This window comes from Phoca vitulina, unplaced genomic scaffold, assembly GCF_004348235.1.
Source record: "Phoca vitulina isolate PV1807 unplaced genomic scaffold, GSC_HSeal_1.0 scaffold20, whole genome shotgun sequence".
Classification (NCBI taxonomy): Eukaryota; Metazoa; Chordata; class Mammalia; order Carnivora; family Phocidae; genus Phoca; species Phoca vitulina.
In genome coordinates this window covers 8,935,844-8,959,861 of record NW_022589723.1, presented here as the reverse complement: position 1 = coordinate 8,959,861, position 24,018 = coordinate 8,935,844, and the positions used below count along the sequence as shown (strand labels likewise).

The 24,018-nt window shown below is 42.5% G+C and overlaps 1 protein-coding gene across 1 annotated transcript in view; it reads right to left on the bottom strand.

Annotated features, from left to right (window-relative positions):
* Positions 1-13,060: 13,060 nt before the first annotated feature.
* BUB1B (BUB1 mitotic checkpoint serine/threonine kinase B) overlaps positions 13,061-24,018 on the bottom strand; it is a 49,608-nt gene continuing 38,650 nt past the window's right edge. Inside the window, exons 16-23 of the mRNA XM_032417298.1 lie at positions 22,803-22,957; positions 22,389-22,529; positions 21,804-21,904; positions 19,618-19,767; positions 17,521-17,663; positions 15,867-16,038; positions 14,960-15,066; positions 13,061-13,575 (exon numbers count right to left, since the gene is read on the bottom strand). Of these exons, the coding sequence (XP_032273189.1) occupies positions 13,344-13,575; positions 14,960-15,066; positions 15,867-16,038; positions 17,521-17,663; positions 19,618-19,767; positions 21,804-21,904; positions 22,389-22,529; positions 22,803-22,957 (1,201 nt within the window). The 3' untranslated portion in view covers positions 13,061-13,343. The remainder of the gene's footprint in view (positions 13,576-14,959; positions 15,067-15,866; positions 16,039-17,520; positions 17,664-19,617; positions 19,768-21,803; positions 21,905-22,388; positions 22,530-22,802; positions 22,958-24,018) is intronic.

Below are 24,018 nucleotides of genomic sequence, written 5' to 3'. Positions count from 1 at the left end.
CCTCCCCCAGCCCGCAGAAGCCAGACCCACCCCCCAAGCCCCCAGGCTCCCCACACCACAGAACTGGCTGGCCCTGGCCGCAGCTGGGCCGAACTCCCCTTGCAGGGTCTCAGCTGGTGTTGCCGTGAAGGGCACGGGGAGGGCGGCACACAGTGGGTGCTGGGCAGCATGGGCGCCAGCTTCCTGGGTTGGCAGGGGCCAGAAGCCAGCCACTCAGCCAGACCCTTCAGAACCAGGGGCATGTGCGGGTCAGCGGCCTGAGCCCCTCTGGGCACCCACAGGCCAGCTCCCCTGAATACACTAGGTGGAGCTGGCCTTCCAAAATGCCCTCCTGGTTTCTGAGCCCCTCGGGTTCCTTCCCTAGCTCCTTTCCTCCAGCCAGCGTCCAAGTGTGGGGCCCCCGGGGTTGGCCCCCTGCTCCTCTCTCACCACACTCGCCGAGACCCCATCTTCCCTGTGGCTTTGTCAACCTGGACAGGCCCCCGCAGAACCCGTGTCTGGCTGCCCCGCAGCAGACACCACCCCTGATGAGGCAGCCCCTGCTCCGAGCGCCCACTGTTGCTGACAGCCGGACGGGGGCCGCTGTCCTCCTGGGCTCTTCCCAGCCCTCGGCCCTATATCCAAGGTGGCACTGGGCTGCTCGTATTATTTTTGAGAACTCTCTCATAAATCTTTCATAGTGAAGTGCTGTGGCGTCTGGTTAAAAGCCCAGGTTCTGAGTTTTCCCAGTCCCGAGTTCACATCCCAGCTCTGCTGGTCCTCAGCCGAGTGACCTTTAACCAGCTGAACTCAATTTCCTCATCCACAAAATGGGGATAATTTCACCTGCCTCAGAGGGCTGTGGGAATTAAGTGAACAAAGCTCCTGGCACAGGGACTGCTCATCCTGAGAGCTTAAATAAACACTAATCTTATGGTGAGTGTTGCTCATCCTTAGCCATCCACCGAATGGCGGCAGGTTCACCTTCCAAAACCATGACCCCCTCAGTCACCTCCTGAGCTAAGGTCTCAAGCTGCACACATAGACACTTTGACTGAACTGCACAATACTGGACCTCATGGCATTAAGCATAAAAATTTCGATGAGTCAGGTCCCCCAACTACCAGCGGTGGAAACCTACTCCAGCTCCATCCTGAGCAGGAAAGGAATTTTTTGATGGCTGTCAGGTAACTAAATCCTAGCACTGATGAGAAGTCTGGAGAATCAAGTAAGTCCAAGGCAGAAGCCAGTGCTCCAGGCATCAGGATTGACCGCACCTGGCCGGAAGGTGCCCCTACCACGTGCCCCACCGGGGGCACCTCTGTATCTACTGCAAGAGCAAGGGAGTGGTCACGTGCAGAGGCTCAGGTCACGTGCGGGGGGGCACCCTGGGCACGGTGCTCCTGTTCCCACACATGAGGTGGGGAAGAAAAGTAGGGTGCTGTTATTGAAGGAAAGGGGAACGGGTGCTGGGGGCCAAAAACCAGCTGATGCTCAAAACAGCATCTTTGCTATTTTTTTAAAAAGATTTTATTTATTTGTCAGAGAGAGAGCGAGTGCGCACAAGTGTGCATGAGCAGGGGCAGCGGCAGGCACAGGGAGAGGGAGAAGCAGACTCCCCGAGGAGCAGGGAGCCCGATGCGGGGCTCGATCCCAGGACCCTGAGACCATGACCTGAGCAGAAGGCAGACGCTTAATGACTGAGCCACCCAGGCGCCCCTTTGCTCTTTTTTTCTATTCATTTTCAATTCCCGAGCATGATAATCAGTAATTGCTGATTCTTTTCTTCTTCTTATCTTCCTGAGCTTCTGACAACTGATGGCCTGCCCAAACGGAGACCTACTCCTCTGCTCCATCATGTGGCATGACTTACTGATTTGGTGAGAAAACCTGCCCACCGAGATCCATTTCTTTCAGAGGTTGTACAAGGGGCAGAGGGACCTGCCAGCCATTGGAAGACCCCCTACGAAGCGTGACTGCCTGTGGCAGGGATGGGTGGGCAGATGCCCAGATGTTCCTGGGCCAGTGGCTGCGCCCTGTTGCCCTCCTTTATCCCAGGCGAGTCACGTCTCTGCTAGTTCCAGCAAGCTCCGAGCTCCCCAGGGCAGGAAAGCCAGCATGGGGCTTGGCACATAGTAAACGCTCCTGGAAACGTGGTGGAATGAATGAACATCTGAAGAGGTTCTGTGCTCTGGCCAGCCTTACTTAGAATACGGTGAATCACGGAGCTGAAAGGGACTCTAGAATCACCAGCACCTACCCGCCCCCCGGGTTCAACAGGTGTGAAAACTGCAGCCCCGAGAGATTAAGTGACTCAGCAAAGCTGCAGAGGAAATGAGAGGCAGAGTCATGACTGGAACTCTCTTTCCCTCCTCGCAGGCTCGGATGGTTCCCTTTGCTGCCCGCACAGGCCCACTCCGCCCGGCCTGAGTGTGTGACATCTCCGTCATTCAGTGAAAGGCAGAGGTGGTGGTGTCACCCCGGAGGCCTTTCCGCCTTTCAGTCTCGGCTCCCTGGGAGTGGCAGTCATGGCGAATCTGCCAAGATGGTGGCCTTACGATCTCTTCATAGCAGTTTTCCACTTTATTCTTTTGTTCTTGACAATGGAGATGTTCTTAGAGCCTCCAAGGTAACGTGCCTCGTTTTGGTTCAGTCGGGTGCAGCTGGGATGATTGCTGACATCAACAGTGTCCCGCTGCGTGGTTTAAGGAAACCAGTGGGGACGTGCTCAGAAAGGCCATGCAGCAGTGACATCCGAATGTTTGATAAACGAATGCTTCCCAGGTTTTCCCAGAGGATGAAAACTTTCAGAAACAAAATCGAGGGTTCTAGTCCGTGGCAAGAATTCCTTTTTCCAGACGATTTTTTCCAGATATTTAGGTTCTTCCCCACACTTGCCCTTGTGCCGTGTATCTAGGAAGCCTTACGAAGACCTTCCTAATGGCTGTGTGGGCCTGTCTCCACCTGCCTACACTTGTCAACCGCACTATTGCAGGGCCAGGAAGGGAGGGACAGATCCGTCCCACCTTCATCCCCTACCGGGAAAGGAAGGGCTTGGATTAATGAGTGCGTGTGTCCTGCACTCTGGGGCGGCCTCACCTCAGAGGTGCCCCTAAACCTTGGGCCTCCAGGAGAACCAGACCAAGGGAGAGGCCCACCTTCAAGAGATTTTCCCAGATGGCTTTCTTCATGGCAGGTGGGCTGCCTGGGAAGCGGAGGTTTCCAGGATCTCTGCCCGCCCTCCAAGGGGTTGGTAGTAAAGGGGAAGATGGTCAAGTAAAGGTCAAGTCCTGAGGGGGTCCTCAGTGGGAAGGCAGCTTAAGGGCCCTGTCAGATAGGGATGCGCTGGGTCCCTTTGGTGCCCTCTCTCTGGCCCTGCTCCTCCGTCCATCCTGGGGGTGGGGGGCAGGGAGCCCAGGTAGTGAGGTGACCTGGGGGCTGCGCAAGGTGCGTGGAAGACAGCTGGTGGCAGGGAATTTTCTCTGCCGGGACTCCATGGGGGTAGGCATGCCTGCGGGCTGCCGATTAAGGGATTGCTCCTCAACGAAAGCAAATTGGGAAAGCCCAGGTGGAGTTACTACTGCCGCTGGCTAGCAGGCTTGCTGCCTGGCCGCTGACCCTCTGGCCTTGATCAGAAGGCCCAGTGCTGCCCTGAAAGTGAGGAGGGAATGCCGAGGCTTTCCAGGGGCCCAGTCTGGGTCGCAGACCCTGTCTGGATACCAATGGGCACGGGAAGCCGGGAGGAGGTCAAGGGACCATAGTGCAGTTTGAGGGAAGACAGGGATTATTCCCTGAGAAACTGGTTTAGCACCCCCCATGCCTCCATCCCCACAGTGCCCCTGCCTCTGGGCCATCCAGGGGGAGCAAGAAGAGAGGCGGTTCAGGGGATTGACCCTGAGGGGTTAACAACAATGTGAAGGCCAGCTCAGAAACTGGTCAGAGCTACAAACTGCAGAGTCCCAAGTATTGGACTCACAAGTGTTATCCTCTTTCCAGCCAAGGATGTGATGGGCCTTTGCTGTCCCAGCCCCAGTTCACCAGGAGCAGAGCCTTCTCGACACATCTCAGCTTCTGCATGAGCAACGGCTTTCATGAACAATGTGGCAGCCCAGGTGAAACAAAGCAGCAAGAGGACAATTGTGGAGGGTTCCCACGGTCTCTATAATGTGACTAAAAGCTCATTTCCTTGGGCACAATGTATAGGCTATGCATTGTGCTAAACCCTTGCCATATATTAACTCAATTAATCCTCACAACAATCTAATTTATGAATCCATTCAACAAATACCTATTGAGTACCTGCTAGGTGCAAAGCTCTGTGCTAGGTGCTGAGGATAACTCAGTGAACAAGACAAGTCGCTGTCCTCATGAAGTTTACAATCTAGGTAGGACCTATTATCCCATTCCAGAGATGAGAAAACTAAGGCCTCCTGAATTTAACTTACTTGCTCAGGTCACTAAGTGACAGGGCAGGGCATTGAATCCAGGCAATCTGTTTCAGAATCCAGCATGCTCTTTGCTACCAAATGCTTCCTTCTTTTCTTCCCAACACCACCCATGTGGCAGACACTATTGGTTACCTCTCTGAATCCGTCTCCCTTCTTACTTGCTGGGAGAAACCCAGTTTATTTGGATGTACCCTTTCATACCTGTGTGCTCGGGGAAGGGCCCCTTCCCAGCCTCAGCCCCACGATTGAATGGTGATTAGTTTTAACTAATCTTCGTAATTCCCTTCCTGTTGCCAGGGGTTAGTTTAGGCCCCAGGGATCCCCCATGTGGATGACAAGGGGGGAAGTTTGCTGGGACGGTTTCTGGGCAAAGTTTTCTTGTGCTGTTCCAAGTTGTGGCTCTGGGAACTGTGGTCACCAGCTGGGTTCCATAAGGTGACCAGCCTGAGGACTAAAGCCAACATGCTGAAGATGGCAGACTAGAAACTTGGGCCCTCCGCATTTGCTGAGCTGCAGGCTTGTTATGAGATAACAGATATTCTTACCCCTTATGAAATTTTGGATTGTTTTTCTGACTTCTGTAGCTGAAAACTTCCTAACACCAACCAGCTCCAATCCCTGCCACGCAATGACATCCCAACCTCGTCTGGCCCTCACTTCCTGAGTGTCTTCAAACACATCTGCTCCACTCCTTTGACCTTTGGTCGCTTACCTTGAGATGTCCTTTGACTTTTTTCTCCCTACATCTATTGGTTTTAACCTGTAATATCCTGTTTCTCTAACTAAATCATAAACTCCCTGAAGGGAGTGAGCATCCTTACATTTCTATCTGCCCTTCGTGGTGCTTGTCATTAATATGGAACCCCAGTAGAGCTTAATAAATATTTCTTGGCTCATCTTCTTTGACACATTCTGAGAGATTATTTGCTGCCCTAGAGGGGTAAATGAACACATTTCAACAAAGAATAAAACAGGCGTCAACAGGTTGCAGCTGGAGGCCTGAGTGAGTAAGAATGTCAGGCGTCTCCATCTTGGCTTAGACTCCCTAGTGGGTGACACCAGCTCCAACTTCCTCCTATGCACCCAGCTCTGGGGGCTGCTGCGGAGACAGAGGAATCTGCTGCTTGCTATGAGCCCAGGAACTTTCATGCGGAGCAACCACATCTTATTTTTAATTCTCACAATGGCCCTTTGGGGTAGGAGCCATGCAGTAGTTTCTAGATGACAGAATGACCTGCCCAGCTCAAGTAGCGGGTAAGGAGCAGACCTAGGGTTTGAGTCCAAGTTTTCTAGTTCCTGAATTGAGTTTATAGGGCTCCCTCTGTTCCCCTTTTTCTTTTTCCTATTAAGCAAGCAGTCTATCTTTTACTCATTAGCTCAGGAGAGGGAGATAGCAGAGGGTAAAACAGAAATCGTTTCCAAAAGCCTAAGCTCTAGCAGGAAGAATGTCAGCCTCAGAAAGAGACTAAATGTCTTGGCCTTAAGTGGGGTGAGTAGGCCCTGCTCCCTAAGCTGGACAGTCTTTCCCCTGGTGGGGGAGGGGAGTGAGCCCGATCTGTCAGTGGCTAGAGGGAAGGAAATCTGCATCCTGCTGCCCACCACCCAAGGGCAGCAAGACCCTGCCTGATGCGTCAGAACAAACTGACCAGAGGCAGCCCTTTAAGGATTCCTGTGTTTTGAACATGGCACAGAAGCAGCAGAGAGCCATAAGCCAGAGGAGACCCTACAGACTGAAATGCCCTTGTGGACTGAAGACTGGGGACCAGACGGAGCTTCCTGATAGCTTGGTTACTTGGCTGATCTTGAGACTTAGTCTTAAGGACAAAGATTTGGTTTCCTGAAGGTCACCTCCAACAGAAACAACTCCTTTCCCCTTATCTTTAGATTACAGAACACCATGCTTCTTTCGCCTACCTTTATATTACAGATTTGGCTATACTATAAATGAACTCAAAAGACAGTAAAGGTAGAATCAACTAGCTGGGATCCCAATGTACTTGAGAGGACTCCAGAGAACTTTAGACCGTTCAAGCAACATTAGAACTAAATCAATACAGCTATCTACAAGTTATCTGTACTAAAAACTTTCATTCCCAATTTTCTATAAGGTAGGCACTCATGCTATCCTCATTTCACAGAGGACACTAGCTCAGAACGGGTAAGTAATTGTTCAATGCCACACAGCCAGGACTCAAGCGTAGGTATTCTGGCTCTCGACGCATTTCTAACCACCATGCTAGTATTTGATTCGGCACCATAGGCAGGAGCCACCTCAATACTGAGGACGTTCTAGCAAGCCCTGGGCCTGTGCAATTGACCCCCTATAATATGAGCACTACATACAAGTTATAACTAAGGTATAAAAAAACCCCACAGATCTTGTCCCCAAGAGCTCATCTGAGTGAGAGAGGTAAGGCTTGTACCTGCGCCTGTAATGCAGCCGGGAAATGGTACAGGTAGGAGCTATGGGGCGGCCCCTAGTGGCCTCTACCGTGGAACCTCAACCACGGGTCCCCACGTGCTAGGATGCTGGATGTGCCTGTCTGGGTGAGTCCTGAGCAAGGGGAGTGGCTTCCCTATCTATTCAATGATGGAGTCCAGTTGACGGGGAAGGTATCTCCCAGCAACACTAGTTAACTTTCATGTACTTTGCCTCCTAGCTCCTATTCCTGCCCGCCTAACCCCCTCGATTTGCTGGGACTCCTTGACTCCACTGTACCATCTCATTTCCTTGAATGAGCCAATCTCATTGAAGGTTCACATGTCACCTTTTCAATGTTTTTATCACCTGATTCTAACATTACCAGATTTTTCAATTTTGTTTGAAAAAAAATGCAAAAGCAAACAAGTAAATGTATATATTCATCTTTTTGTTCACAGATTTTAATGGGTATTTGGTTTTATGACATGCCATTCTCACTTGGCTAATTGCAGGAGTGAAGCAATTAACTAGAAACACATCACATGACCAGGCCAGTAAGCTTGAAATCGCAGCATACGCGGATTCACATAACTTTCAAATGAATGTGAGGCTGAATTAAACACATGTGGGAAATAAAGTACACATTCCAGTGGAATAAATACACCTGTGGAAATAACATTTAATTTTGAAAGGAGTAAACAGGACAACGAAATGAATCACAACGTAAGGTCAGCAGTCAATAACAACAAAAGGTTATGGAACATACATAAAGTGACACAGAAAAGTGAGAAGGTGCCATGCGCATCTAGAGCCGAGGATAGATTTTACCCCCCCTCCCCAAGGCTCCAGTGCAACTAGTTTTTGAACTCATAGCTGCTCTTTTCCAACATTTTAATTCACGACTTATTTTTGAAAACTATGTGCTAATTTCTGGGAGTATATAAAATTAACAGATACATAGTCCTTTGTTCACAGGGGGTTTGAGAAACAGCAGTTTGGGCAGCCACTCCATTCCCATAGAGAAGCCAATCTGAACTTATGGGACAATACTGCTCAGCAGCCGAAAATCTGCCCCCGGAGCTTCTGAGGAGCAGGATTCTTGACAGTGGTATGCTTTGATAGAAAAAAGGCATATGTTTGGGGTGCCTGGGTGGCTCAGTCGTTAAGCGTCTGCCTTCAGCTCAGGTCATGATCCCAGGGTCCTGGGATCGAGCCCCGCATCGGGCTTCCTGCTCTGCGTTCTGGAAGCCTGCTTCTCCCTCTCCCGCTCCTCCTGCTTGTGTTCCCTCTCTCGCTATGTCTCTCTCTGCCAAATAAATAAATAAAATCTTTAAAAAAAAAAAAAGAAAAAAGAGAAAAGGTATATGTTTGTAGAAGTTTAGCCTAAGTTCATCATGGTCTGTCTGTTCCTTTCTTAATGTCAGTCTGTAGAAGCTCAAGTTTCTATATGAAAGCCATAAAATGCATTTTGTTTTGAAAAAAGTCAAGTTTTATGTAATTCACTCCCTTGTTCACAGACATAGGAAATTATAATATAAGGAAGATGGTAATTTTGGAAAGCATGTCTCAAATAGAAAAATTACAAGATATTTGAATATATATGAATTTTTAGCATACTAAAAATGTAAGTTTAGATATATTATCTTTAATTATTTAAAATACTTTCTCTTATTTTCTTAAAAGATTTTATTTATTTGAGAGAGAGCAAGAGAGAGCATGAGCAGGCGGGAGGGGCAGAGGGAGAAGGAGAAGCAGACTCCCCACTCATCAGGGAGCCTGATGTGGGGCTTGGTCCCAGGACCCTGAGATCATGACCTGAGCCAAAGGCAAGATGCTTAACACACTGAGCCACCCAGGCGCCCCTCAGTCCCTCATTTTAATTCCAAATTAGTCTTGCTTTGATATTTAGATGATAAAGCTTCCCAAATTTCCCATTAAAAACAAAACAAAACAAAACAAAACTGATAGTTATTAGGCTTTTTATTTCTTAATATAAAGAAAAGATCACAAAACTATGGCCCATCATTTCTTAGACAATAGACAAAAAAAAAGAAAAAAGTAATCCATGGGTATGGTCAGAAAATTCCTAAGGTCCAGAAATGCACAAAATGAAAAGTAAAAGCCTTCGTTCTTTTCTCTCCCCACTCCTATGGCTCTCCCCAAAGGTAATCACGTTTCCTCTTCAGCTTCTTTTTTGTTTTTAACCAAGGCTGAAAACGTCTGGAGCTTCCCCCTCCAAGCCTAAGGCAAGTTCTGCCATCTCTATGCCAAACGGGAAGACTGGTTTTCAGCACCGGTGCCAGAGCACCCCTGCGGTTTACACAAATGGTCCCATGCCACCTCTGCACTGTCCAGGGCTCCTGTTTTCCTGGGGTCTGTCATACTGATCATCCCTTTGGGACTAAGGAGCCTTGCAAGCAGGAAGACAACAATACAAATGGTGCTTTTCTTTGAGTGTGCCAACCTGTGTCAATCTTTCTTTAAGATAAGTTCTTAGAAAAATTTCTCAGCTGGAGGGAATATTTAAATTTAATAAATATTGCCAAATCACCTTCTGATAATGTACAATTTGCACTCCAGCTAATAATACAAATAATATATGGGTACCTGCTTCCCTTCACTGTCACAAATACAATTTTCAACTATTTCCTATGTGAATGATAAAAATTTCAGGTTTATTTTGCATTTTATTTAGTTAGGAATGAAGGGTGACTATCTCAGGTAAGTGGGCCATTAAAATGTTTTTAATGGATTATGTCCTTTGTCTATTTCTATTGGTTTTCAAAAATTTTTAAGGAGTTCTTTGTACTTTAGGGTTAAATAGTGCTTTGTCAATATTTTATCCATTCAGACACTTGGGTTAAAACAGGAAACAAAGTAAATCCCCACCTTTAAGGAAGTTAAATTCTAGTAGTGGGATACAGAAAAAAAAATTTACACACACACAAGGTTGTGATAGGTGCTTTGGAAAAAACAAAGCAGGTAAAAAGGGACAGAAAGTAGCAGCAGTGTGTGTGGGGGGGATGCTGCTGTGTACAGAATGGCCAGGGAAGACCTCTCTGATAAGGTGGCGACTACTCTCTGAAGGGAGTAATCCATGTGAAGATACAGGCAGAAGAAATGGCAGGCTAAAAGGCCAATAAGAGAGAAACTAGGAGGAGGTGGACAGGCTAGGGAGGAGTGAGTGAGGAAAAGGAGAGTCAGGGAAGAAGTCAGGGGATAGTGGGGCAGACCGGTAGGGTCTCACAGGCTGTAATAAGGGTTCTGTTATGACTGAGGGTGGGTAGGGAAGCATAGAGATCAGTTATGAGACCTTGAAATAATGCAATTGAAAGATGATGCAAATATATGTTGCAAGTTATTTTTCCTAGTTTCAGTTTATGGTATTTTTTTTTTTTTTTTGGAGGGGAGAGATAGGTAGCCATTAGATTTTGGTTTTTATCTACTATAGTAATAAATAGCGATATTCTTCCCTATATCTTGGTTTTACGTCACAACGACAAAAGATTACAAAGTCATCTAGTATTTTATATTTTCTTTTTTTTTCAAAGATTTATTTTATTTATTTATTTATTTTTCAAAGATTTATTTATTTTAGAGAGAGAGCACGAGCAGGTGGGGCAGAGGGAGAAGGAGAGAGAATCTCAAGCAGACTCTGCACTGAGCACGTGTGTGCAGAGCCCAATGCAGGGCTCAATCTCACGACACTGAGATCACGACCTGAGCCAAAACCAAGAGTTGGATGCTTAACCGACTGTGCCACCCAGGCGCCCCTAATATTTTACATTTTCATTTTTTTCCATTAACGTTTTTGATCTAAGATGGTTTTGCAGATTAGCAGTGAAACAGGCAAGCCCACTACATACGGCTATGCAAACAAGGGCAGCAGGCTGACGGGCTAAGTGGGGGCTGAAATCCAGTAAGGCTACAGCACACTGGGAGGTACAGAATCCACTAGAGGAAGGGGCCTTTGTCTAATTTGCACAAAGGTATGACTCGTGGTGGCACTGGTGACAGAGTTCAAACTCTAACCCATTGTTTGAACACCAGTTATTGAATACTCTATCTTTTCCCACACTGATATGAAATGCCACCTTTGTCCTATTAAGTATTCATAGCTTCTTCTGTCTTTGGTGGAACCAAGGACCTCATTAAGGTCAAAGTTTGCCATATTAAAAAAGTTTTTAAAATACATCTTCCTCACTAGGGAAGTCTTAATTTTGGAGACTGGCAGCAATTTTGGCATGTTAGAAAGAGTTGGTGCAATTGGAGGAAGAATCCCACATTTTCCAATGCAACAGAAAAGAAGCCTTTCTTTGGTGTCTTTGCTTAAAGACCTCAGCTTAAACACATCAAGCGTCATTTCAAAGAGCCCTGTGCTTACCATCTGGAAGGCTTCCTTATCTACTTTGAGATAATAGCTCAACTAATAGTCTAAAGTCCTACTCCTATAGGAAAACCTTTTTATTTCCAGATTCAGGTTTGGCATCAGTTAGAGCACTTTGACTCGGATGGAAGGTTTCTTATTCAAGCGGCACAGAAAGACGAGGGCTCTAACAGTGGTAGAAGATTAGTGGGTGCAGCCTTCGTGAATGGTGGGGCACTATATATTCCATGGTCTCTTTTCAGACAAAAGTAAAAATCCTGTCTTTTCAGCTGTTTCCCCTGCCAGGTCCATTGTTGTGCTACTTCTGCCTTAGTGAGACAAGAAATAAGAACCATTTGAAGCTTCTGCCAAAAAACAGAGGCTTCCTTCTTCCAAGACAAACAAGCATAAAATACAAGGGAAATGGAAGCGTGCCCACTTTGTGGTTTTATGCCCAGGCAAAGAGGAAACTAAGACATCACAGGTCCTGTTTTCTTCCCCCTACAGAGAAGGGTCAGGGTTGGAGGAGATGGGGAATGGAGGGAGAGGTGGCACAACAGTTGCGAGTTCTCTGATAAAGGAACTTCCCCAGATTCTCTTCCCTTTCCTTTCAGAGACAAAGCTCTGGTTTTTCAGCCTTGCTGCCAAGGTTCTGGAAGAAGTCACTAATCGATAGCTAAGCCTATGTTAAGAAAGAATCTAAATTTACTGTCCATCCTCAGACTAAGGGTTTTATGTGTCGAAACGGTGGACTGAGAAATGAGGAGAGCAGAGGGGTAGAAGGGCTCAATTACAGCAAAGATACAGATATGTAATTTTACATCATCAGTTGTACAAGAAGCAAACATAAAAATGTTTGAAAAGTTGTATTTTGGTTAAGAGCAAAAATTTCTAAGTTGATTATCTTTCAGACTCAAGTCATATTTCAGTGCATCAACTATATATGCTTAAATATTTTTAGTTGAGATATACTTAGAATTTTCTGCTTTCCAGCAATCTTAGAGCAGTAACAGTGACAACTAGAGTAAAGGAAAAAAAAAAAAAAAATCAGGCACCAGCAATGGAGGGAGGCACAGTTGAGAATTTTGATATTTGGATATGAAATAGATGATTTTCATTGCCCCTTTCTTCCAATTTTCCTCCCTCTACCCAAAGCCAGGTATAATCCATGCTTCTGTTTGGGGATCTAATCCTCTTCTAGATCTAGTCTCTCCCGAATTATTACATGCTTCCAAGTTATCTTTTTATCCTGGCCTCTATCTCTTCAAATCTTCCAATCAACAAAACTTCCTTCCATTCCTTTATTAACTCTGGCCCCACCAAGTCATTCTGCAGGTAGTAGAAGGGTGATTGTCCTATTTCTGAAAGGTTGCTACACCCCATTCAAAACCTTTTCTCTTCCTTTCTAACAGCCACAGTTCTAATCAAGAGACCCAGTAGCCGCAGCACCACGAGATTATATAAATAGACGAAAGGGTTTGGTGGATAAAAAAATGAAAATATTAAAATAGAATCAGAACAACCAACTTCGCCACTTGAAATTTAAGAAAATTTGGCCTTGTATTAAATCATTTTATCTACTTTTAAATCTAGACCACTTAGTGGAAGGTCAAGAACACCCAAAGGATTGGTTGGCTATTCTGTCTTGTTATGATTCTATCATGGCAGTTCCATGTTTAGGATATATAAATTTCCATGGTACAACAGCTCCTGTCTGTGAAATCAAGCCATTTATTATCTTAGTTGGCAAAAAGTGGATGAGATGTTAGAAGCACAAATTTAACAAATACTATTTTATTACTTAAAAATACATAGTGATCAAAAAAAATACATAGTGATCGTAAGGGCACATGTCACAAATTACAAAAGAAAAATGTACAGGGAAAAGTAGAGACAAATGTGTTAAATGACAATAAGGTACCCATTCATATGGAGTCCATTAAGAATAAAACACTTCTTTGTTAGTTAGACAAGGCCAAGGATAGATACAGCGCTATGCAGAAAATGCCAGTTACCTAGAAATATATCTTTACTAAAAAGTAGCAATGTGTTGGTAGTGTATCTAAACATGTCCTAAACTGAATTATAGCATACACAGGTCCAGTGTTCTACAATACAACCATTGGTTTTAGGCAGGAATCTGTGAGAGATTTGGTTGCCTATCCTGCTGAAAGAGCAAAGCCCCGGGACTGATTAACTTCCCTACCTTCCACAAAGCTTTGTTCAGGTGATTTTGGAACGTGGTGTCAAACACCCCACTCATTGCTGCTCCAAGTTCCCTCAGAACAGACACTGTGGACTCATCACTGGCATTCAGAATCCGTACAAAGAATTTACTCCACAATTCACCATCTTTTAGCCTAAAAATATATAAAACCATTTCCATCAAGATTAGACATATAAAAGAATTCTGTATTTAAATCAGTGGTACATATATGCACTAAATGATTTAAGGTAATAGCTAAAAGTCTAGGGTTAGAACTCATTCAAGTAATCCTTTCAAAGCCCAGGGTGGAACTATGAAAAAGAGAGGAGAGCCGTAATACAATGCACGTAAAGAGAAAGTCTCTGATCTGAATCCACACATTGCCTCTGTGTGCTAAGATGCAGTACTGCTCTACAAAAAGAAGACAAGCGAATTTTGCTCCTCTCCTCTAACTTTCCTAAAGTCTAGGTCATTAGACAGACTGCAGTTCTCCTTTTCCCCCTGCCCAGAGTTTTATTATCTTCACAGTCCTCCGAGAATCCTAAGCTTGACTGAAGTAACTACTGCTATGATGTTTAACTTCCTTGGTTTTTTAAATAAGAGAAGCTTCTATTATCGTACAAGGCAGGGTTGTTAGGAAACCCCAGCTGACCCTACCTGTTTGTTTGTGTTCAACCCACCTAGGACCACAGCCCACTGGAGATACCTGAATTTATCTACAGGTCTTACATTATACTTAAAGCCTATTTTTAATAAAGTATGTTTCAGAGACAAATAAGACTGGCCAAATTCTGAATTAAATAAATAAAAAAATACAATTCACTTGTTGGGAGTAGGGGGAATGGAGAAGGGGTATTAAATTCCCAACACTGTTTTCTTGTTTTGTTTTTTTTTTGAGCCAAAGAATATACAAATAAGTTGATAGATGGGGAGCTTATTCTGGGAAGTTATTAGCTATGATAAGCTAAAGTGGAACATGGGATATTTAATAAGTTTTATAAGAAGGCTTGAGAGAATACTATGGTTCTGAGACCAAGAAGCTCTTATGACGGGAGCATTTAGTTCTCCAAGGAGACTCAGTTCTCTGCTTTGGTTCCCATTCATTAAATAAATAACAGCCTAAAATTAGTATATAATTTAGAAATTTAATTCTCTTCAAGAGATGCTTATTAACTTTGATAACAATAGCTATTAAAAAGGGGTATAAGACTAACGTCAATTGATTATAAAATTATTCTCACAAAATGTTTCTATTAACACTTCTAGAATGAGAGGCTTCCGCACCACAGTCACAGTCTATAGGATACATCTAGGTCCAGAATGATGTCCTGAAGTCTGAATGGTTTGATTCTTATTTTTAATTAGCAATTCCTTTGTTCTGTGCTAGATGCTCCACTGACACTCTAGTGAAAACTGGTTGAAATTAATGGAATCATGGCATTTGGACTAAGAAAACTAAGGCTGCCCAAGCAGAGGGCACCCAAGAGTAAGAGAAAATTATTTGGATAGGCAAAGACCCTGAAATAGCCAATACTTACTCAGAAATATTTTGGCTAAGTTTCCAGAGGGACCCATCCCAGAAGACCTGTAGGTGTTCCTTGAACAATAGTAAATGTGCTAAATCTGCTATACCAAACAGATCTACCTGAAATCACAAAAAGCACCATCAGCTAAAATAATTCTCTGCTACTATCATGGCAATCTATTTATGTAGAAAGTTGAAAGTTATTATAGTGTTTAAGTTTATCTTACGACATACATTTTAGTAGACTGTTCCCTACCCTTACCATAAAGGGAGAAGCTCCCCAAAGAAGTGATCAATAGAGCTAACTCTAGGAATTATCCTTAAGAACAAAAGATGAGAACAAAATTATCCTGAAGAACAAAAATATACGGACTGTCAAATTCAAATTTGTAGACCTACTGAATGTGCATGGACTCTAGCTGTGATCTAAACGTGGTCCACATGACTAGTTCAAGTTCATGATACATTTTCAATCAGCAAATGCCAAACATCCAGAGATGAGTCAGAAGGGGTTTTGTATATAACGCTACCATACAAAGCACTTTACACTTGTAATGTTCTTTTTATATACATTATTTCATTTAATCCTCGCAACAATTCTGATACACACAGAGCAGATTGTTATCCTTATTTTACAAAGATTACAGAAAATTACTTACAAAAGATCACACAGATGAGTGATGGAAATGGCCCTGACACTTAGGTTACTGAGTTAGTCATGTGTCTGCACGTGTATGTGTACAGTCTTCAATGCTGTGACAGAAAAATGGTATATTTTGCTTGACTTGGTGAAATTTGAAAACTAGGTCATCTATTCCAGGGGAGACAATATCAGTAAACACTAGCTTTCATGGTTTATCTATGGAAGAAAGAGATTAAGAAACCCTCTCCATATTTGCTCAGGCTTGTTTTACACTTACCTGGTAGGGAGAAGAACAGTTAGCCAGGATCTTTTGTCCTTCCAGGATGTGTACAGTCCGAAAGCCACTGAGGATAAAAACATCAGGCTGCACCTTGAGGTCAACACTGTAGGAAAAGTCCACTATCTTCAAAGCTTGATCGTTCTTATTATAATCATAGGGATCGTGGATTCTAAGCCCAGATTTAAGAGAAAGAGATAATAAAAATAGGCCATGAAAGAAGCTGCAGAGCTGCTCTTTAAAAAAAAAGAGGAAAAAAAAAAGAAAAAAAAAAGGTATTGCAGGTGCATCTTAGCTATGCCAACAGCTCCCTCCAGTGGTTAGCTATGAAAATGCAACTGTAAGAGCAGTGGCGGTGTCCAGCTAAGGGGGGAATGTTGAGATTAGCCTAGTGACACAAGGATATCTAAACCATAATGTACAGCCACCACAAAACATTTATCATATTATATTTATTACATAAAACAAGTACTGGAAGTAGAGTACAAGCCTCTGTCTTATACTAGACACATTAATATGAACAACAGCAATGATTTACACACTGATGAGAATTATGGAAGAAATTAAGCTTTTATAGATGTCATAGCCTTTCTTGTTCACTACTATAGATTAGGCTTTCCAAGTGTCATTCAGATTCCTCCTTCTCAGAGTTTAACTGAAATAACAATAAGGCTGTTTTTGTGTAAGATGCTACCTATACTGTAAACTATCCTGTTTTTATTAAACTAACACCATATTCTCTCTTACTCTTATCTGTAATGCCAACCGTTATTTACTAACCCCCAAAACAAACAAACAAAAGAAAACCTAATAACAATAACTCACTACTAATTATATTTTCCTTGGGTTTATCTATCCCATGCAATAAAGCTACTCTCCAAGGAGACATATAACTATTTATGTGAGAGAAAAGAATGAATTATTTTTGTGTTCCTTGTCTCTGCTTTCCTCAGTTTCCTCAAATCCCTGATTAGTATCAGTGATAGATGCTATATTTTTAAATACAGGGTTTGACTAATCCCATCACATACCTCCACAGCACAGAATGATATATTTTACTTTAAAATTTACAATTGCTCCCATTTTTCCATAGCACAAGATACAACATTTTTTGGCCATGATAAAACTATTTATTTGCTGCTCTGTGTTCACCCCTTGCATTTGATGGCTAAACGGGGTTTAATTTGAACACTAAGCCCCTTTTCTTGGCATAGTTTGCATTTGCACTCTGGTTTAGCCACTTCTCTTGGCAATTACCTCAATTTGGCCTGACTTAAGCTTTGGTTTTGAAACTGAGAAGTGCCCTGGTTTTGCTAGCATCCTCCCTCAATCCGCACTGGCCCCACTCAAAGAAAGACTACACAATCTATTTCACAGTCCTCCAAATCTTCATATTTTATATCTCTTCTTGCCAGGAATCATCACAATACTCAGAGTGGTCAATTTTTTTTTTCTGAATTAATGTATTTCCTCAATGTATTTTTTTCTTTGAACTCTTTTAAACTATTCCCCTTGATTACTGACTTTTAGATAGCAAATACTTTAACATACTGTGTTCCTCAATATGGCATTTATCGAGAGGCAAAAGGAAATGGAAACTGTCCATATTTTAAGAGAAAGTTGACAGAATTTTAAGAGAATGAAAAGGACCAACCTGTTTCTAAGAATCAGACTCCTCGGACTCAAGTCACCATGGATTATTTCTGCTCTGTGTAATTTCTCCACTATTGTCAAAAGGTTATAAATAACCAACACTATTATTTCATGGGTAATAAGTTCACTGTGTTCAAGAAGATCCTAGAAACAAAGGACAGAAAATTCACTATTTCTTAAGTTGCGGTGACTGTACTTACCCTCAATACCTTGCCACCTGCCGCTTTGTACTCCTTGTTGCTCTCTACTAGGATCTGGCTCTTTCACAGGCTGGGTCTTTGTCCCAGTTCTAACAACACTGCTCTCCTCTAAGACTATAAGGATTTATTGAAATAAGGGATGAAGACCATTGAGGATTAGCCAGGCCCATAATAGGTGCTCTATAAATGGTAGTTTCAAAATACCCTCATTCCAACCTTTTTAGAAAATTCATATTACCATCAAAATATGCAACAACACCTCTTAAGAACATTCCAGGGGCACCTGGGTGGCTCAGTCAGTTGAGCGGCCAACTCTTGATTTTGACTCAGGTCATGATCTCAGGGTTCTGGGATCAAGCCCTGCATTAGACTCCGCACTCAGCACAGAGTCTGTCCCCCTCCCTCCCCCTCTGCTCCTCCCCCTTCCTTGGCATGCACATGCATGCACGCTCTCTCTCTCTCAAATAAATAAAATCTTAAAAAAAAAAAAAGAACATTCCTAAGAATAAAATGATATACTGTGTTTGGGTTCTAAAAATAATCTACTGGGGGACAGCATAGATAAAACAAGAGTAGCAAAAATAGACCATTCCTTATGTAAAGAGTTTGAAAGTTGCCACTCTGTCCTAACAAATAAAAAGCTGAACAGACTGAAAAATCAACTCTTCTAGGATCTGTAAGCATGGTGGTGGTGGTGGAGGGGGTTCCTCACACTTCTGTGAGTTTTATGTCTAGGAGCTAGATCAGGTTCTCACAGCAAATGTTGGAGAAAAATTCTCCTTGTGCTTCCAGAGGTGGAGGGAGAGAGGAACCATTTTGAAACAGGCCAGAGCACTCTGTTCTTAAAAAGCTCTGTCGTCAGGAGAAACTAGTTAACTGGAGCCTAACCTCCTAGAGTATTATCTGAGCCTACTTGACCTGGGGAAGGGAAATACCCAACTCCAGCCCACTCTTGCCATCATGTCCCACCTCAGGGAGGAGAAATACTTGTGAGGGGCACAGTCCAGAGGCATAGGCTCACTATAAAAGAACATAAAGCACAGAATTATGCAATGCTTTCCTTCCCTTCACACCTTATCACCACATTATTAAAGGCCTATTTATAGCAATTCCTTTTACCCAGTACTTCATGTCTGGCTATCAGGAAAAATTAGGGGCGCCTGGGTGGCTCAGTCAGTTAAGTGTTGCCTCTTGGTTTTGGCTCAGGTCATGATCTCATGGGTGGTGAGATGGAGCCCCGCCTCAGGCTCTGGGCTCAGCAGGGAGTCTGCTTGAGATTCTCTCCCTCTGCCCCTCCTCCCACTCACACACGTGCATGTGCTCTCTCTCAAATAAGTAAATCTTTAAAAAAGAAAAAGAAAAATTTTATGATACACTAAAAGTCCAAAAACACAATTCGCAGAGACAAAGCAAATATCAAAACCAGACATGGAAAGAATATTGGAATTATCACACCAGGAATTTAACATAAGAGTGGCCATGAGCCGATGATGAACACAGTTAGATGACTGGGTCATTGCACAATTCTGTCTATTTTTGTCCATGTTTGAAAACTGACATAATAGGGGTGCCTGCCTGGCTCAGTCAGTGGAGCGCGTGACTCTTGGCCTCAGTGTCATAAGTTCGAGCCCCATCTTTCTTGGGTATAGAGATTATGTAAATAAATAAATCTTTTAAAAAAAGAAAAGAAAAAGAAAACTGACATAATAAAAAGTTAAAAAAAAAATACCAAAGAAGTTTTTGGCCAAAACAACTTGGGAAAGGAAAATGATCAATGCTTTTAGTTTATAATTTAGTTGGTCTATTTCTAGAAGGTTAACAGGAATTTTGCACTAAATTCCCTTGGTAAATGGAGCACAAATCTCTCTATTTAAGGACTCTATTTATATTATTCAAACCTGAAGGGTGAAGCAGTTTATATACTGGTGCCAAACAATACAACCATCTTGGTACTGGTAACAGCTGCACAGATGATCATACTCCTCATTTAAACGTTCCTTTAACTTGAGGTTGATATAAAAGTCCCATGGGACAGGTTGAGCTGATACCTGCAAGAAATTTTAAAAATAAGAGCTATTAGAATCTCTGATTATGGCTGGCAGGTTGAAAACATTCCCTCCAGCCTTTATGATACCCCAACAGAAATAATAGTAAAGGAATGTTTTAAAAGTCATAAATCTATAATAAAAAACACAGCAGCAACAAATTCTGGAAGCTGGAAAGAGAACAGTAAGAGGTAACAATCCACTTAGCTGACCCAAGGAAAGCTGATTCTAGCAGTAGAGAAAGCTGAGGGCAACCAAATTTACACTACAGGACCATCTTCCCACAGTATAAAACTGATGGCACCAATTACCTAGAGAAGGGTGGAGGTGGGGCTACCACAGGAGTGGTTGAACTGTATTAGGAGGAAGTTAAACCCCAGATTCCCCTGCCTCTCCTCCATTCTAGAAGACCAGAAGTTTACCCCTAGAAAGTATAAAGCAGAAGGGCTCTGGGCTAGAGGTCACCAGACACTGTTAACGGGGGTTGGGGGGAGTTTATACATCAAATGTTAAGATGCACCTGTCCGCCCCTCCACTCTCCAGACTAATTTTCCTACTTAGCTTCCAAGAAGCTAGCAACCAGGATTATATGCTCCAGAAAGGATGTTAGAAGTTTTCTCTGAAGGATCTGATCAGCTCAAAAGAAAAGACCTCAAAGATTGAGGCCTTTTATTGAATGGCTAAGCAAGATCTTCTTACAGTGAGGCCCAACAGCTATCCAGGTCCTGTATACACAGAGCTTTCAATTAGCTTTTAGAGTCCCACACTTAAATATGAATAGAGAGTCAAAGACTTGAGGAAAGCCTCTAATATGAAAGACAGAGCTCAAAACAGACAAAAGGAAACAGATGATGCAGGGAGAAAAAAGTTTAAAGCATCGTAAATGCACGCAGAGAAATAAAGAATATTCCATCTTTGAAATGAAGTGCAGAATGTTTTAAAGAAGAAAATTCTGAGAATAAAAAAGAGCTCTGGCAAATCAAATGCATGACAAAAGAAATGAAAAACCCAATAACAAGTCTGAAAATAAAGCTGACAAAACATTCCAGAAAGTAAAGCAAAAAGACAAAGAGAAAAGGAGAAAAAAAGATAAGATTTTTAAAGGATCTCTAAGATACCCCATATCCTAATAAAAGGAATTCTAGAAGGAGAGAACAGAAGACTGAAAAGAAGAAATAATTTATTCTTTGAAGAAAATTTCTCAAAACTGAAGGAGTTTCCACATTGAAATGGCCATCCAGTGTCTAGCATATGGGCAATAATAGATTTTTACCAAAACATGTATTTGTGGAATTTCAGAATACTGGGGACAATTCTGGGGATAAACAGAAGAAGATTCTACAAGGATTCAGGGAGAGGGAAAAATAGTCTTACACAAAAAATGGCAAAAGACTTTAAAAAGAAAGGCCACAAGCCAAAAGATAATAAACCTTATCTTCAAAATTCCAAGGAAAAAAAGTTTTGAACCTAGAATTCTAATATCCAGCCAAACTACCAATCAAGTAAAGATGTGGAATAAAAAATTTTCTGACATGAAAGGTTTCAAAAAAATTTATATCCCATGCATCCTTTCTCGGGAGGCTACTAAAATATGAGGGCTTAAACCAAAAAGAAATAAAAATGGGAGCCAATATTACTGGGCGTCTAACATAAGAAAGAGGTAATGTGATTCCCTAGGATAATGGTGAATGGAAATGTCAAAAGGTGTGTGTGTGTGTGTGTGTGTGTGTGTGTCCCAGAATGTAATCTGTCCAGATTGGAGCAGGCCAGAAAATTTCAGGATATTTCCTCAAAAAGACAGAATTAATAGAATATTTAGTATGTTTGGACATATTAAGAGATTTACATGATTGCCTCTCCTTTTTGATATCTGATCCTGGCACAAAATGCTGAGTGATTTTTTGATGTCTCACCGACTTTTCTATCAAGAAGCTTATGGACTATTCAAAGGATTTGATGGTACCATGGGGCCATAGTTACTGCTTCAACCCACATTATTTTTTTAAAAGGTAACTGAAATGACAAAGAATCAGTCCCACCTTTATTATGGTTAACTCTGCAGAGTTTCTTGGTGTCACCCAGAATAATCTGTAATCTTCACATATTAGGTATTCTTGTTTAATGCAATAATCTTCATTACCTGTTGAGAAGGTTTGATTCCATTTAAAAATCACTGTGAATATGTACAGCCCCTTAGCTTTTACCTCCTGGTTTAAGGGCTAAAGGTACTTTATATCTGCCAGTGAGCAGTCAGTTAGAATACTTTTCAAAATCATTTGTTAAAAGTTGAAAGAGGGGAAGACAGACTCCATATTGTTACCGGGACATGAACTTATCAATGTGTCAACCTCTATAATCTGTTTCTTTTTCATTTGTCTTTTTACATGAGTTTTTTTGTTTTGTTTTAATTAAGTAAACTCTACCCCCAATGTGGGGCTCGAACTTACGACCCTGAGATCAAGAGTTGCATGCTCTACTGATTGAGCCAGCCAGGTGACCCTATAATGCTATTTCTTCTAATCTAAAAATACTTACTGTGCTCAAGCAACAAGCTCAAGTACAAATAATCACTTACTTGTATAGTGTCATACAAAAAAAAACCCCATTCGTTCAATGATACTTACCCAATTCAATTTCCTTTTCTATTTCCAACTTAGGCATTGGTCTATCTTCTATAAAAAACTCTGCAGAGGCCCTCAGCTCCATTAGAGATTTTAGTAGTTGTCTGCGATACTGTGGACACCAGGGTGACTGAGTAGGGTTGTCTGGGGGGAAAAAAAAGTTAAAAAACCCATCACCCCCCAAACCTAAAATGGGTGTTATAATCAGAGGAGAGGAAAAAACACAAGACTGCACAATCAACACGGCTAACCTAACAAAACTCATCTACTTCAGGTCTTTATGGTGTTCAGTTAATACTGATTCATTCTAGAAATTGCACAACTTATGGGAACTTTTCTAGAGAAAAAAACCACATAGCTCAGTTTGCTGAGATATAAATAAGTGTTCAGTAGACATGGAGGTAGAGGTTTGCTTACAAGTGGTATGTATGAAGCTACTTGCAGTCTCATTAGTAAGCTCCAGTTTCTCAGGAATTTGAAGACATCTGATGGAGGAGGAACTTGTAACTGAGGCAGAAGACCCTGAGAGCCCAGAGGAGTGTGTGGCTTCGCGGCTGTCTTCAATAATTGGGCTGAAAGAACCACAAATAAGTCAGTCCTCATAGGGATAACAGATATCACTTTATCTTTGTTATTTTATTTTATTTGATATTCATTAGTCTAATTTTCAAAGTCTATTATCTTCCTGAAACAGATATAGATTCATAATCAGAATTTATCTACCCTGGTTGACAGGCAATGCTCAGCATTAGATTTTCTAAATTTATGCTTTATTTACCTAATCTATAGCAAATGCCTAATCTACATCTATTCTAAACTACTGAGAAACATTGACTAAGATACTAACTTTTTTCTTGTTTATCCTTTCTCTAGACATTTTACTCTTTAATAAGAAAAGATCAAGAAAGAAAAAGGGAAACCCAAATCACTCAAGGTGAATACATGCTAAGCAAATGTGATAAAAAGTTTATTGGACAAAAATTTGAAAATGCAGTTTTAAAAGCACAAATTGGCAAATTAAAGAATATTCCTAAAACCAACATTCATTTAGCCAACTTTTAAATATATAGATTCTATGCGATTCCTTCATACCATTCTTTATTCATTTCCACCTCTCCATTAAAAGAGACTTTATTTTTTTTTTAAAGATTTTATTTAGGGGCACCTGGGTGGCTCAGCCATTAAACGTCTGCCTTCGGCTCAGGTCATGATCTCAGGGTCCTGGTATCGAGCCCTGCATTGGGCTCCCTGCTCGGCGGGAAGCATGCTTCTCCCTCTCTCACTCCCCTTGCTTGTGTTCCCTCTCTCATTGTCTCTCTCTCTGTCAAATAAATAAGTAAACTCTTTAAAAAAAATAAAGATTTTATCCATCTATCTATTTATTTATTTATTTTTGAGAGAGAGAGAGAGAGAGAGAGAGAGAGAGAGAGAGCAGGGGGAGGGGCACAGGCAGAGGGAGAATCTCAGGCAGACTTCACACTAAGCATGGAGCCTGACCCGGGGCCTGATCTCATGACCCTGAGATCATAACCTGAGCTGAAATCAAGAGTCGGATACTTAACTGACTGAGCCACCCAGGCGCCCCTAAAAGATACTTTAAAAAAGTACACTTCTGGGCACCTGGGTGGCTCAG